We start from the raw sequence: 15,691 nt of genomic DNA on the forward strand, positions 1-15,691 counted from the left end.
TATTAAATGTGTGAGTATGTGCCAGTTTTACACACTGTTTAGCCTGCTTGGGACTACACTTATTTAATCTGGCACTTTTTTGGCTTTTGCAAATACACACAGCTGGGTCGACTTTTGTTCCTGGCTCCTACTTAAACCCCTCTCATCTCTTGACTTCAGTAGGTTAATTTTAGCTGAAGACTTCAAGGAGGTAGTTGAAAAGAATCCATTTCTTATGCTGCGCTTCAGTGACACCTTGTGTTCAGTATCATTACCCTCCTGGCTTTGATGCTGCTACTGAAGAAGACTTTAAGGAGTTCCTTGAAGGAAGGCGTATCACTTGTCTTCCATTCTTTGCACATTCATTACTCATCAATGGGAATTACATGTCTCTTTATAAGCCCATCTGCACTCAATAGCTGCCATTCCACTGTCACTCACACAATCAAAACTGTGTAAGTTGATCTATGCACTGGCGGTCAAGGGCAAAGAACCGGTAACTCTACCTCGGCTGCTTGAGGATGTAAGGATGCATGATAAGAAGGGACGTACTCAGTGTACACAGTGTTTATGTGGGGAGTTTTGTGTGGAAGACCAGCAATCACTCTGTGGAACAAACAGGGGTCCAAGTGAACAATGAAGAAAAGTGAATGCAGTGCTGTCAGAAATAATCTGAACTGGATTATACAACACAAGTGGGATTTCTGTGACACCTGAGTGTTGCTAAAATGTGACGTTTAGGGGAAAATACATGGCTTGTGTAAAGTAAAGTAAGCCTATTATTTTATGTTTATTCAGTTTAATTTTTCAAAGTGTATTTATGTTGTTGTAGTTAAACTAAAATAAGTCAAACTAAAATACACTTTACAGTAATGTAGCCTACATATTTCCTTGCTGCAGTCGTATTTGGGGCTGTAATCTTCATATTACCGAGCTCATCACCTGCACTTGAAGGCAGCATCAGACAACACCGAAGAACTAAACGTCCTTCCCGGGATTTTCACGCGTTCCGTTGCCATGGAGCTGAGTTTGTTTCTTTCTGCCGGTTTACACAAAGTGAGAGGTTGTGCTTTAAAATAAAGTGGAGAAACCCGGCGTAGGTGTAACTGTCCTCGCTGTCCAGACGCACAGTGGGTACGTGGAGAACAAGGAACAAAGACTTTAATGGACTTTTAAGGACTTTTTCCAGCACGGTAAGAAGCGCGTGCCCAACAAGGAACCAGGGTGGCTAGCTAACATTAACATTATCCCTGCAGCCTCAGTGTGCAGGTGGGTGTGATGGTTACTGAAGCTCTGTCTATAATGCCTTTTATTTTACTGTGTATACCGCCAAATGTTTTAGTTACAGCGTTCGTTTGTCTTTTTTTTTAATAAATGTGTGATATTTAGTAACGTTAGAGGGTCAAAAGGTCAGTAGCTGTGAAAAGTCATGCGCATTTAGACTCACTTTGTGATTTAGCTGCAGTTCTACCTTACCTAACGTTATAGGAGTTAAAGTAACGTAACGGAGTGACCTAACGTTAGCTGACCGAAAATTTGCTACACTAAGTTACTTCTTAGCAGTCCTTCCAGAAAAATGCGTTTTTTTGTGATTGTTGCGGGCAAAAATCCTTGATTATGCGGCACATTGTCTTAACAAATGCGATGGAATATGCGGGATGTTTATGCGGGATATTTATTATTATTATTATTATATTATATTTACAGAAAGTGCTGGGAATATTTAAGTTCTCATCTTGTTTTATTTCAGACCTTAATAAACACATGGCTCAAACTTACAAAACATTGATGAGTCAAACAAGTTCTGTAGCTTTACAAAAGGAATGTGCTACAACTTCTGTAACAATGAATAAATAAAATATGAGACTGATTTGCGGGCTTCATTGCGGGGTTTGCAGCTTTTCGATGATGTTCACGTCGCGTAATTACGTCACTTCATAACGTTCCCATGGCAACAGCGGAAAATGGCTGCTCTTGTGTGAAGTAAACGCAACATTTTCCAACTTTCTGCTAAGATATATGTGACTTTTTTGCAACGAAAATGCGGGGATTATGAAATCATGCAAGCCCCGCATATTTTGCGCGGAAATCGGCAATTTATGCGGTGAAAGTGCGGCGTAGGCTATTTGAAAAAATGCGGCCCCCGCATAAATATGCGGACTTCGGCTGATTATGCATTGAATTATGCGATCGCATAATCGCGTTTTTCAGGAGGGAATGTCTTAGAGAGGAAAGTCACCGAATGTCAACAATGGTCAAGTTAAATTGAGGTCAAACTGGATTTCCCGTGAAAATGCACTGCTTACCAAAACAAAGCAGGGGGCTGCTCACTATAATGGCTCCACAGACTGTTGCTAACAACATATGTGCTCTGAGATTTGACATGGTTGAGTGATTTCAACTATACAATACTTAAGTAAAAACCAAGCCTAAACCTGAATGAAATAGTTTATTTAATTATTTCTTATTTCTTTAAAAATAGCTACACAGTGGCTTCTGGCGTTGGTCATTAGCGTGTATACCTGCGTATTTGTCAGGAAGTTGTGTCTCCCTTTTTCTTTTCTTTTTTCCAGCAGCCCCTGTCTGACCCCGTAATGAGTGGCAGAGTAGCAGAGGGCCGCCTGCAGGTCCTTCAGATCTACCGTCTGCTGCAGTGCGTCCATGAAGGGGATAAGGGGCAGATAGAGAAGATGGTAAACCTCGGGGTTGAAAACCTCATCAATCTCACCGAGCCACAAGACGGCACAGGGGTGCTACATGTGGCGGTTTCAGCCAACAATCAGGGTGATGGGAGTCTTCTTTACTCTGTCAAATTATATACACTCTATTTAAGAGAACGAGGTGCTTCACTGGCATGCTGTAGGAATTTGATCCTTTTGAAATTAGGTCACATTTGGAAGTGGCCAACGAGACTTTATTACTGTACAGTAGCCTTAGTAATGTCCGGGAATGATAAGAGTGCATGTACACAAGACTATTGTCCAAAGTTATTTCCTTCTCCTGACTGGTTCTCTGCTCTCCCTGACTCCTTACAGACCTGGTCAGCTTCCTTCTCTCCCAGGGAGCACACCCTGACATCCAGGACAAGAAGGGTCGCACCGCAGCCATGTTAGCCGCTGAGCAGGGCAATGATGCCATAGTAGCACTGCTGACCCAGAGCAATGCTAACCTGAGGCTACAAGACACCGAGGGCAAAGGTGAGCAGTAGCAGGCATGTGCAGATGGTTGGTTCTGGAAAAATTAAACACGTGGGGAGAACATTGTAGAACTTGACAGAATTAATACTTTATTAAATCAAGTGGTTTTGCAGAGTTTAAAATATTCAAATTGTAAGAGACCTGAGCAACCAAAAATCTACACAGAAAGGACAGAGTACTATAGATCATAAGTCACATATTTTAACAACTTTAAAAGCAAGCAGGGATAAACTATTACGGACACTGATGGGAAATAAAAACAGTTTATTGGCTAAAACATTTAAATGTCATTATATAACAAAATATCAAAAAGGAATGTTATGTAGAAGGTGCATAGTAACAGAGATCCAGAGATACAAGACAGCAAAAGTAGAAGAGCAGAAAAGTGGCCAGATCTACATTAGAGGCATGCAGTTGGTTTAGTGAAGAGGAAGACAAATCCATATACACACACACACACATTCTATATATATTCAATAATTGGCAGAATATTCATCAATGTTGGTAACAAATACTCACTTGAGTCATTTATCAGGTAAAAACAATTTGCTTCTTGTAAATTCTTAAGTATTTAAAATCCCCTTAAAGTGGATACCTTTGAGTTTTTGACTGTCTATCATATGCAATTTGAAGACATTACATTTGTTTGACTAAAAAAATTAATTAATTTAAAAGATAATTTACAGATTCATTTGTTTTATACATAATTGTTAGTTGTAGCTATTTGTATAAAGGGATACACCTTAGTGTGATTCCCAAAGATATAATCGTTGGCCATCCCTGTGTCTTTTTCTGTTAATTCGCCTTAAAGGAATAATCCATGGTCCAAATGTAAAAGGGGCATCCTTTAAATCTCAAAATACAAGATTGGAAATTGATTGACAGCTCTGATTAATGTTAGACATTTGGCCTTTTTGCCATTTATATTTTTGATTATCAGAAAATCTTTTTTCAATCCACAAGTAAAACTCACTTATATAATGTGCAGAAATGTACCCATAATGTCAATAATTGATATGGCTTTAATCGCAAGAGGTAACAGAACAGCATCCCTTCTACTGACCTATTCTCATTCGAGCTTCAAGTGTCGATTTCTCAAATAGAAGTGTTTTCCATCTCAAGTTAGACCAGCAGGTTCGTTCTGAATACCTTGCATTGTCTTACAACTCATGAAAATGCATGCTGTTCTGTTTAGATATTGATGAGGAGGCTGTATCCCGGACAACTCCAATCGGCAAGCCTAAAGTTCTTCTTCAGGATCTTTTTAAACCAATTGTGATAATGACCCCAATTACAGTTCCTCCGGGGCATCAATTACTGCAGATGGGATTTTGAGAGAGAGGTTGAGTTATCCAATCCAATCCAATCCAACTTTATTTGTTAAGCACTTTAAAACAACCAAAGTTGACCAAAGTCAGTTAGACTGAAAAGCATTTGCGTGTGCGCTTTTGAGCATGAATGCATGCTTTTGTATAATGTATATACTGTATTTTGTATGTGTGTGCATGACTGTGTGTATGTGTGTGTCAGGGCACGTGGGTACATCTAATTACAGATCAACCACTAATGGTGATCCTTTCCTGTGAAACATGCTGAGTAACCTGATATCATCCTGCACTATCCAAGAACCGGTTCGGGCCGGTATCAACACTCACAGCCAAGCCCTTTCCCCCAGTAGGCTGAGTGTCAATAGTCACACATTTGCCTGTATTATCCTCAGTATTATAAAGGCTGGCTGGGTGGGGAAAGAGCAGCACTTGCCCCTCCCTCATTACCATGATTTAGTACCATTGTTCAAAGCCTTCAACCCCGCCAGCTGCCCCTGCGTAGCTGCTCCGTGGCCAGATCAGACTGTTTGTACTGTGCACCTCCCAGTCGTGAATGTGTGTAAAAAGAAAGTGAAAGGAAAAGAGAAAGCATTGTTGCCAGTGAAAGCTTATTTCAGTAGGTTAGAATTGAAAAGGCAGTTCAGCATGTGATCCTGGGGTGTCTACCCTGCATGAGCAATTATAGATTTCTGGGGCCAAACACACAAAATTAAGACCACGGTGTGTTGAGATGAGATTAGATAAGCCTTTGTTGATCCCCATTGCGGAAATGCATGCAGTACTTCCTCAAGCAAAATGACAGTCATTGGCATGCAAAAGTGTGCTGTCAGAAGTGGGATTCGAACCCACGCCTCCAGGGGAGACTGCGACCTGAACGCAGCGCCTTAGACCGCTCGGCCATCCTGACATCTGATGTGCATGTGACCCAATGTAGATAATAATGATGACAATAATGATGTTGATATTTTCAAAAGCTGAACCTTTTACACTCTTTATTAACATTTGTACCTCTCTCCTCCTCTCACATTAGGTGTATTGTTTTACTGTAACTACCCCACCAAGCGCCACACCCACTGCCTGCAGGTGGCGCTGAAGTGCCACGCAGATGCCAACAATGTGTCAGCTCAGGGGAATCATGTTTTCCAGTTGATGTGTGAAAAAGCCCAGGAGTGCACCCCACTATGTCTCATCATGCTGGGTGGAGGGGCAGACCCTAATGCAACAAATCAGGTAAAAAATTGGATAACAGTAAGGCATTATGGGAACTGAGGCAGAAGCATGGAGTATGTAAGAACTGATAGCTTATTCTTTGAGTACAAAACACAGTGTGATGCTGAAATATTAGCAGCAATGATACGATTCAAGCTGTTGTCTCCTCAGAAAACCGGCGTCACAGCGTTAATGGAGGCAGCCAAGGTCGGATCCCTGCAGCTTGTTCAAACCATTCTCAAGAAAGGGGGAAACCCTAACGCCCTGGACAAAAAACGCCTCACAGCAGTACACTATGCCGCAATGGGGGGCTTTTTTGAGGTGAAGTATCTGCTCACTCAGTGTCACTTTTTATTATTAAAAAGATTACTAAATAATATGAAGTTGCAGTAAAAATAAAAGAGTATAAAGTTTTAACCACTAATTTGATTATAGCATTGTGATTGCCTTCCTACTTTAGCTGTTTTTCGTCTGTTTTCTAAATTTCTTTTTCAGGCCCTAACTCAAATTACAGTAGATCCTACTGTTAGCAATGGGATTTTAGATTTTGTAATGTGTTTCTCTGTGGCTTCAAGGTGCTTCAGGTGTTGTCTGCATACTCAGCAGACATGGGTGTGATCAACATGGATGACTGCACACCCCTACACTACGCTGCTGCCACGGGCAACGCTAACTGCTGCAAGTTCCTGGCACAAAGAGGTGCTGTGAGAGAGTAACAATAACAGGCATCCTGTTGTCATTGCAGTGAATTTGAGCTTTTTTGGTTAACAAAGATTGTTCTGTGGTAACTCTTAATTCTGTAGGGATTACTTAAGACAGGCTCTCTATTGGTCTCTTTTCGTAGATATATGTTGTAAACTTATGTCTCTAAATTAAATTAAATTAAATTAAATTAAATTTTCTGCATGGTCAAGTATTTAAAAAAAGAAAGTGGTAGTATATGCAGCTGCAAACACAAATTAAATTAGGTAATCCTACCTTGTGTTTATATTTTTCCTAAAACTGCACTCTATGTTCAGGTTGTAACCCCAAACTGAAGAACCAGGAAGGTTTTCTGCCACGTCAGATTGCCAAAGACGCTGGTCATAAAGCAGCAGCCAAGGAGCTAAGGAAAGCCGAGAGGCAACAGGGAAAAGGCAAGAAATCCAGCGGGGGCGGCCTCATGTCAGACCTTTGGGTCCTGACACTCCACGACTGGTCTTACGAGTATGAGACTGAATTACGGCAAGCCTTTGGGAACAAATCAGACACAGTTACCACTGAGATGTTTATTTCAGTGTTAGAAGAACTAAAAGCTCCAGTCGAGCTAGACCAGCTCCATACAGTCATCTTAGCCCATGACAAGGGAAGAGAGGGCTGTATCAACATTAATGATTTCATCAAAGGTGTCAAGTACATCAAGAAACCATTCCTCCTCTCCTCTTATATGCCTAAAAAGAAAAAGGGAGAAAAGGGAGGAAAAGGAGGGAAGAAGAAAGGTAAATTTGTCCTCCCCATGCCCATTTGCACCCTCCCGCCTGAGCTTATGCCCCGGCGACCAGACGGAGGCCCACCCCACTTCATGATTGAGACATACTACAACTGTTCAGACATCCGTCGTTTCGACCGTGATCACCCACCAGAACATCCCATAATGAATGACTCAGGATGGTACCTTGAAAAGCCAGACAAGGTCTACGTCAATATCAACTACTGTGTGAAAAGTGGAGACCTGGAGACTCTGGACCTCGCTTTCAGTCAGGGGGTTCCTGTAGATGTTAGAGATCAGTTTTACAAGACCCCGCTGATGGCGGCCTGCTCCAGTGGCAACTATGAGGTGGCTCAGTACCTCCTCAGTCGGGGGTGAGAAAGATCAACTTTTCTTTTCCTTTTGGTTTTACACTTTTACCAATACAGACATTTGTTTTAGTTGTTTTATATTTGTGTATGTAACTAAAACACTAATTAAGTGAAACACAGCTATAGCTACACCTATAATCAATATTTTAAAAAAATGAATTAAATGATCATTTGAAAACCATGTGACAAGGTCAAAGCTCTTGGTCATCAACCTACAGAACAACTTTGAATTTGCAGCTCCCTATTGGCTTTACTGAACTTTATAATGTCTTTCAGCTCATCGTTTGGCTGTCTTGTCCACCACTTTACTGTTTTGAGTCACTCTTACTGCTCTCGTAGTGTAATTTTCAGTTGCAGCTATACACTACCTTAGTGTTGTCACAATACAGAAATTATTGTTTCGATACCGATACCAAGTCAAGAACTGCGACTTCGTTACTTTTTCGATACTTTTCCTGAAAAGGGAGAAACACTCAAATATCATTGCTGTGCTTTATTTTAAAACCGGGACAAGATTTTAATCATATAGCACACTAATGAATGAACATATGAACAGCAGATATATTAAACATTTGACCAAAATATGAAATATCAAAAATAAATCAGAGCAATGACATTCAAGGTAAAAAAATAATAATTTAGCAGCAATATCTCAGATATTGTAACTTATTCTGTCAGTTGTGCAACCTTTCCTTTCAGAGGAGAAAACTCAGCCATTGAGCCCGTGGCTCCAGACTGCTGTAGCAGAAGAAAATGGAAATATTTAAAATATGATGGTGATAAATTTGTCATAACAGAGGACCCAAATAGTTTGTGTGATAGTAACAATAACTTGTGACTAACTTAACATCTATATATGCAGTGGTTATAGTGATAACTGCTAACATCTACTTAACCATAACATTACCATAACTAATAATAGGAAATAGTGAGTTAACCTAATGTTATTTAAGCTGTGATATATGGATTAATATAGGCTAATGTTTCCTGTACTTCAACGTCTGATTTCTTTGATGGTTAACTTTATATTTGAGTCCATCATTTCTTACAAGGCGTTTCACAAATACACCTCCTTTGCGTAGGTCTGTGCTCTTTAAATGCTGTAATAACCCAATATAAATAAATCACTGACTAACATGCACATGCTCTGATTATAATCATATAGTCTATAGATCATTTTAGCTGATGTTTTGTATGCTTTATTTTAGCAGCTTGCAAATTATTATTATTATTATAACGTTACCTGTGAAAGTTGCGTTTTCAGAGCTGTTGAATTAGCCGTAGGCAGGCTATTGGTTAGCCATGAGGATAATGCCCATAGTTAGCCTACTATTTCTCTAGATAGCCTCGTTAAACTACGGTGGTGCAAAATAGTGACTTCTCACAAAATAAACCATAGCCTACTCATTTGACTTATTTAAGGGCATGAGCGTGGTCGTGTTATCTTTCACATACTAACCTGTCGGTCTTTAAACTCCTTGTACAACTCGGCGTGCTTGTCGGCCAAGTGTTTCTCCAGGTTCGAGGTGTTGGCTCTCTTTGTTTACATTCGTTTGTAACACTGACGACAAACAGGTCTCGACTTATCGGTATCTTTGCCCTCACTGTCAGCAAGGTAGGCAAAGTACTTCCATATTTGACTCTTCGCGCATCTTATTCTACCAGTCGTGGACCGGCGGCCACAGTATCACTTGTGCTCGCACATGCAGCGATCTCGTTATAATGTTTGTCACATGACAGCTGCAGCTTCTTTGCTGCGTGCGTGAGGAGAAAAAACACAGACGTCCATAGGGAGACACTGGAAGCATGCGTTGCACACAACAACATGAAATACGTCTCTTACAAATCTGGAACGCAGTCATTCTTAAAAGTATCGATACTAATACATTTAGGAATCGTGACGTTTTTAATTTCCGAGAATCGCGATACTCTTGAAGTATCGGTGCACCGTGCAACACTACACTACCTGCTCAGCACCAAATGGCAGACAGACACAGTTAGAGACTAGCTGGTGAACATAATGCAGCATTTAGCAGCTGAAGGTGGCCGCAAACATGATAATATTGCTTTGTAATTTCTGGGATTGTAAAGGCCTAAAAAATCTGATGTTGCATGTATAAATGTATAATTCTTAAAGCTTAAAGGAGTGTAACATTTAGGAGGATCTATTGGAAGAAATGTAATATAATATTCATAGGTACACCAATCAGTCCTAAAGTGATTTGGCTGAAGCGGCAGCAGTAAGAAAGGTTGGGTTTGTATTGGCAGTAACCTAATACAGCTCTGATACATAGCATTACAAACAGTAATGCTGAATTGCACGCGTGCATTGTTCCTGTCATTTGTTTTCGCCTAGGTAGGCAAATTGAATCCAGCACAGGAATGGCAGACCCTGCCACTAACAACTAAAACAAATAGAGAGATGATAACTGATTGTAAATAACTGCTGTTGCTGAAAAAATGCAGACTACAAATAAAATCCAAAATCATTTAACTTTAAATGCACTGTAAAACAAACAAAAAGTAAGGTTTATGTTGCATAGTAGGAGCAGGAGCCATTTTCAAACCTAAAGACAAACAATAGACGTAAAAGCAAATGTACTTTGTTTTTAACTATATACTTGAGACTTAAACTTGACTGGAAATACACAGATCAGATTTATGTCAATGTGGAACAAGTTCAGTGTCCTGTTCAGGAACCCTTTAAACACAACCGTGATAATACTTGTTCTTGGCAGGGCGGATGTGAATGTGTGTGACCAGTTCTTCTGGACGCCACTGCACCATGCAGCTCACGCTGGCCAAGTTGAACTTATTGAACTTCTGGTGGAAGCCGGGGCCACCATAGATGCCCAAGCCCTCAGTGGAGGCACGCCCCTCATGAGGGCCATTGAGAGCTCTCGACCGTCCTGTGTGGACTTCCTCATCAAGGCGGGTGCTAATGTCAATGCAGAGAACAAGAAAGGTTTGATTGCACATCTGAAATGTATCAAAGTTAATTTGAAAAATACTAATGTTGAAACTAAATTTAGAATAGGTTTTGTTGTATACTTATATAACACATGGAAATATAACTGAATTTATTTTTGAGGAAGAAGAAAAAATAGGAAATTAGCCATTAGATTTGGTTTTGAGTGCACAACAGGAATTCATAGAAAGTATTCAACCTTCAGGCATTTGTGTTATATTTGTTACACAGCAGTTATTTTTGTAAGCTGTCCCTCTCTGATAGTTACACCTATTATTGGACTGACCATATTTTTTTGTCCTTCAGAACAAAACTGCCTCGACATCGCCAGAGCTTTTGCAGACTCCAGAATAATCGACTTGGTCAAAGACAAGATGGATTCTCTGCCTAAACCAAAGGAAAATGCAAAGGGAAAGGGGGGCAAAACTCAAAAGCCTAAACCTGCTAAAGGAAAGGTACCCAAGTAACTTCATTAAAATCTTTTTACCAGCCTGTGATAAACATATTAAAATCTTGTGGCTTCAAACTTTAAAACTCTTTTCTTTGAAATTTCCACAAAACCCATGGAAATAAAGCTTTTCTTTCCTCTAAAGTCATAAATCGCAGGGTTGTGGTATAAACCAGACCTGTACATAGTATATATATATTATGCATCCATACCTCTACCTACTTTCAGACAGCTAGCGGTTGCTGCAGCTAACACTCTTTGCATAGCTAAATATGGTGGGTTGTAGCTTAAAATAGAGGAAATGGTTAGCAATATGAAAAGATTAATATAGCAAGTTTAGCTAACTAGTATCATACACGTTTATTGTCCCTGACAATATAATCAGACTTTGAAACTTATGTTGCTCCGAAACTGTCAACTGTTCAACAAAGTGGCAGTTGCCATCTGAACACACCTTTAATGATGTTTACCAACAAAGGAGTGGAGGTAATATTCCACCTTGGGTTTCAGTTGTGTCCTTCCCTCCAGCTTAGAAACCTAAGCCTGTAAAGAGATCTGATTGCTATAAGGCAGTAACTTGTAAGCAAATTAAACCAGATGTGTTATGTTACAACTAGAACACATTGGAGCCTCCGTATGCATTTCCTAATATCAGACTAAAATCTGACAAAATGTATTGATTTTGTCATAAGGCCTCTGAAAATAGCAGGTGGTGCCGTAGCACAAATTCATCAGGAAAATTCATAGTTCAATAAAGCTGAAAGCAGTAATTCTGGGGGGCAAGAAAAAGTCCATCAAACAGAATAAATTACTGAGGAAGGTAATGGGGCAATATAGCCCACTTCCTGTTTCTGCTCTTGCCAAATTGGTCTGCAATAAATGACAAATGAATATGATCAGAGGCAGAATGGCAGAATGTGTGAAACTATTAAACTTCCATCCACTGTAACTTATAAGCAAGTCAATCACTGACCGTAAATAATGCATGCACCCTTAAGTCAAAGTACATGGTTGTCATTCCAATGTAATGCTCACATACTGCTTTGAGCCTGTGATCCTGTGATAATCAGTCAGATGCTCTGGGTATCACACCTACGATCATAAATGTTCTGTGTTGATCCTGTAAATGAGAAAATATGGTCATTGTTATGTAAGTAAATTGTTTTTTAAGTACATAGCTGAAAGGATACACGTGATATTACCCATCTGCAGAGGCACAGGACCTTTAGTGCCAGCCCAGCCTGCACCACAGACAGGCAAGAGAGTCACAGCAGCAGCAGGTTAGAAAAGCGGATGTAAACATCTGGATGTGCACTATCTACAGGCAAGAAAAGAAATAACTTTTGCCATATAACTGCAGTTTTTTGTAAAGAAAAAAAGCTTAATGTTTTGTCCAGCTGATCAGTGAGTATCTGTATCACTGATACAACCTACACCCTAACCAAGCTTATCGTTAATGTTTACATTTTGTTTTAAATTCACAGTTACCATTTAGTTGGTGCTTTTCATGGCCTTAACAACTGCAATTTCAGCTTGGACCTCCCTTACACTTCCATTTTGTGACCTAAATATTTGTTTATTTATTATATGTCTGCTGTCTTTAAAGTGTGTTCACTACCCTCTCTCTCTCTCTGACTGAACTGAATCTGTCACTTAGACCTTTAATTTGTAGCAACTGCTTGGATAGAACAATGCAAATCTGTAAAGCTTGGTGTCCCCTGCAGGTCGTTTCTGCTGGAGGGGCAGAGAGATCGAGTGCAACAACAGGAAGGACTTCACCGCAGAAGGATTCCAAGAGTGTGATCCTGCAAAACACCAGGATCACTACGGGGAAAACCAACACAGTGGATATCACCTTTGTGCCAAAAACGGTAGGGTCGCCTCAACAGACTGTAGCATCTGCTTGCTTAGCAAAGGTTATTCCTTCCTGTCCTAACTTGCTTGAATATCCAATAAAATCCCTCTGTTCCTCCCCAATTTTGATGCATTTTAAACTTTTCAACTCAGCCATATTAGTTGTAGATGTTGCTGTATATGGTCGCATTATGAAAACGGCTGGTTTAACCAAATGTTTACAAATGCCTTATTATTTACATTTATGTCATTTTATTTCTGCTTCTTATTGTTACAAGAGATGAATACATTAACATGATAGGGTAAACAAGTTTCCAATCCAGAAACACTTGAAAAAGCTGCTTTCATTGTTAATAAAATAAAGATTCTTAGTGAAGGATCCATTCATGTACGTTTTACAATCAGTCTGAAGAGTCTGCCTCCTCACCAAACATCTGTAAGAAAAGCAGTAGATGTATATGGTAACTTGAGCACACTTCTACAGTGTTCCCACTAGAGCACATTGGTTCAGTGTTGTACCCAACTTACTGACTAATTGCAGACACTTTGCAGTCTCTGTCGGTATCTCTTTGTGACTTGTCTTTCTGTCTCAGGTTTGGGGGAAGCCACCCACCACCAGCCAGCTGATGTCAAAAATAGAAAGACGGAAGGAGCTCTTATCCCTCGAGTTGGACTTTGATGACTTCATGATGCCTTTCAGCCAGAACATCCAGAGGAAAACGCTGGACCTGGCAAAAACAACAGACTAGAGCAAAAGGAGGTTAGGCAGAGAGAGACACTATAGTCTGTTACCTGAGCTGGCTGGCCACCTAACGGTTATGGACACTGCATTTATTTTGGATGGATCTATTTTCATCACTGCTGCTTTAATCAGCTGGACATTCTTATCATCTAGTGTCAGAACTTGCAACATCAATAGATAGTCAGAAATTGTCAGTAGGATTGTACTTGTATAATTTCATCAGGGAAACTTACCAATGGTAGTATGTGCTTTTATTAATGATCAACTTTTTCTTAAATTTCTTCTTGAAAATATGTATTATATGCACACAGTGAAGTACTTTATACCCACTCAGGGTAGCAGGGACAGTTTGTGTCTCAAAGAAAAGCAAAACTGGACAGATATATATTTGTCAATACACTGAACATATACAGATAAAGATTTTGTACATAAATATGGAATTTGTGGCTACTGTACTTACTTTCAACCTGGTTGCTGTGGCCCTGAAAGTTAAAGGATAGGTTTACAGTTGTTTCTTTTCGTAAAACAACAGTCATATGGACATTGAAATGGGGTTTTTTTGGGGGTCACTCCCTTTACTGTTTAGCACCAAATCAAGTTTATCCCGAGACCCTTTTTAGGTTACCGTAGTCCTTATAAAAAAGAACTATGGACTTTGTCCCTAATCACTTATACTGGAAGCACATCAGGAAGGGGTCTCTTAATGAGAAATGATTACAGCAACCAGAACCTGTTACAACGTTCATGTGGGCTCCTGACCATTGATTCAAGACGGACTTGAAAAACTGTCAACCTATGCTTTAAATATCCTGCAAGGTCAACTGAAGTGTTACGCATTACACTTACTCAGCGTAACTAAGTAAAATGATCCAAACCGTTAACAGGCCCAGTTAGATGGGTATTGTATTAAGTATCCAAAGAAGAACAGTTTTGGTGTTGCAGGCTGTGACTGAACTACTGTAAGTACATACTGCAGTTAGGAAGTTGGTTGAAATCCTCCCCTGACTCTGCAGTGGCTGGAGCTGCAGTGACATGAAGAGTCTGTTAGAAGTGGCAGGAGGAAGCTGCTGAGGAGCTGATAGGACAGAGGCTGGGGCCTTGATAATGAATACCTGCTCCCTCTTTCTTTCTTCTGGTTTTAGTACCCTTTTCTCTCCCTTTCTTCCTTTCCTTTATTTCTTTTTTAGCATTCCTATTTCTCTTTCTTCATTTCTTTCTAACATTCCTTACATCCTTTCCTTTCTTTCTATATTTCTTTCTTAGTATCCTTTCTTTATATCAGTCATTCTATGTATCCTTTCTTTATTTCTTCCTTTCACTCTCATTCTTTCTCTTGCTTTCTTTCTTTTTTAGTATTTTTTTCTCTCTTTCTTCCTTTCTTTCTTTCATTCCTTGCAACTTTTACCTTTCTTTCAATATTTCTTTTTGTCATTATTTTCCTCTTTTCTTTCTGTCTTTCTTTTTTAGTAAATGTTTTCTGTCTCTTTTTCCCTTTCTTTCTAAGAATGACATTCTTTACATTCTTTCTTTCATTTTTTTCTTTCTTTCTTACTGGAACATTCTTAATATTGTGTGAAACATACACTTAGAAATGTAGTGCAATCACAGCAGTACTCATCAAATGATTACCTCTTACTGTCAGTGACTCACTCAGAGTAGTTGTCACTAGGCCTCCTTAATGCTGCTGTATTTGATTCCACTACTGGTGGTCCTTGATGCTGCTGGCACTGACTGCAAAACATCAAGCTGCTGGCAGAAAACAACTGCACTCCAGCCAGTTGCAGTTCCACGTTGCAACCAGCGCATGGCGCTGTTTGGCAAATTTAGCAATGCAGGGGATTGCTTGTTCATTAGGCTGGGAGAACAGAAAAAAACTTGGAGGGAGCTCTTGTGTTTCTAGCACAGAAAGACATCAAAATGGCAGCCATGTGTGTTTACTGTTGTCATGTTAGCCTCTCAGACTGTCGAAAAGAGAGCCATTGTAGGATTTTTCACCTTAGTCTTACCTGCTTTGTCCTTGCCCTGAGGAACTATGAATATATGAATGGCTCCAGGGTTGCTGACTGGAGCCGAGTAGTGTTTGGGTTGTATTTTTTAGTTGTTGATGTCCATTTCAGGAATCATCTG

The 15,691-nt window shown here is 39.9% G+C and overlaps 1 protein-coding gene and 1 non-coding gene across 8 annotated transcripts; one reads left to right on the top strand and one right to left on the bottom strand.

The window, feature by feature from the left end:
- The first annotated feature begins 74 nt into the window (after positions 1-74).
- ankef1a (ankyrin repeat and EF-hand domain containing 1a) lies at positions 75-14,004 on the top strand. Of its 7 annotated transcripts, none has more exons than XM_051408077.1 (11): positions 75-1,248; positions 2,553-2,763; positions 3,015-3,176; positions 5,535-5,734; positions 5,885-6,034; positions 6,289-6,412; positions 6,733-7,555; positions 10,291-10,517; positions 10,827-10,975; positions 12,693-12,839; positions 13,416-14,004. In XM_051408077.1, exons 2-11 carry the CDS (start codon positions 2,574-2,576, stop codon positions 13,569-13,571), a joined length of 2,328 nt encoding a protein of 775 aa, XP_051264037.1. In that variant the 5' UTR covers positions 75-1,248; positions 2,553-2,573; the 3' UTR covers positions 13,572-14,004. The 7 variants fall into 7 exon arrangements, 6 of the variants coding, with proteins under 6 accessions (XP_051264037.1, XP_051264040.1, XP_051264039.1 ...); XM_051408080.1 differs by having other exon boundaries at positions 2,556-2,763; XM_051408079.1 differs by having other exon boundaries at positions 75-1,172.
- Positions 5,329-5,411, bottom strand: trnal-cag (transfer RNA leucine (anticodon CAG)). The gene has a single exon. It is a non-coding gene; the product is annotated as a tRNA-Leu (tRNA).
- Positions 14,005-15,691: the final 1,687 nt, after the last annotated feature.

The sequence above is a fragment of the Dicentrarchus labrax genome, unplaced genomic scaffold (assembly GCF_905237075.1).
Source record: "Dicentrarchus labrax unplaced genomic scaffold, dlabrax2021, whole genome shotgun sequence".
Taxonomy (NCBI): Eukaryota; Metazoa; Chordata; class Actinopteri; family Moronidae; genus Dicentrarchus; species Dicentrarchus labrax.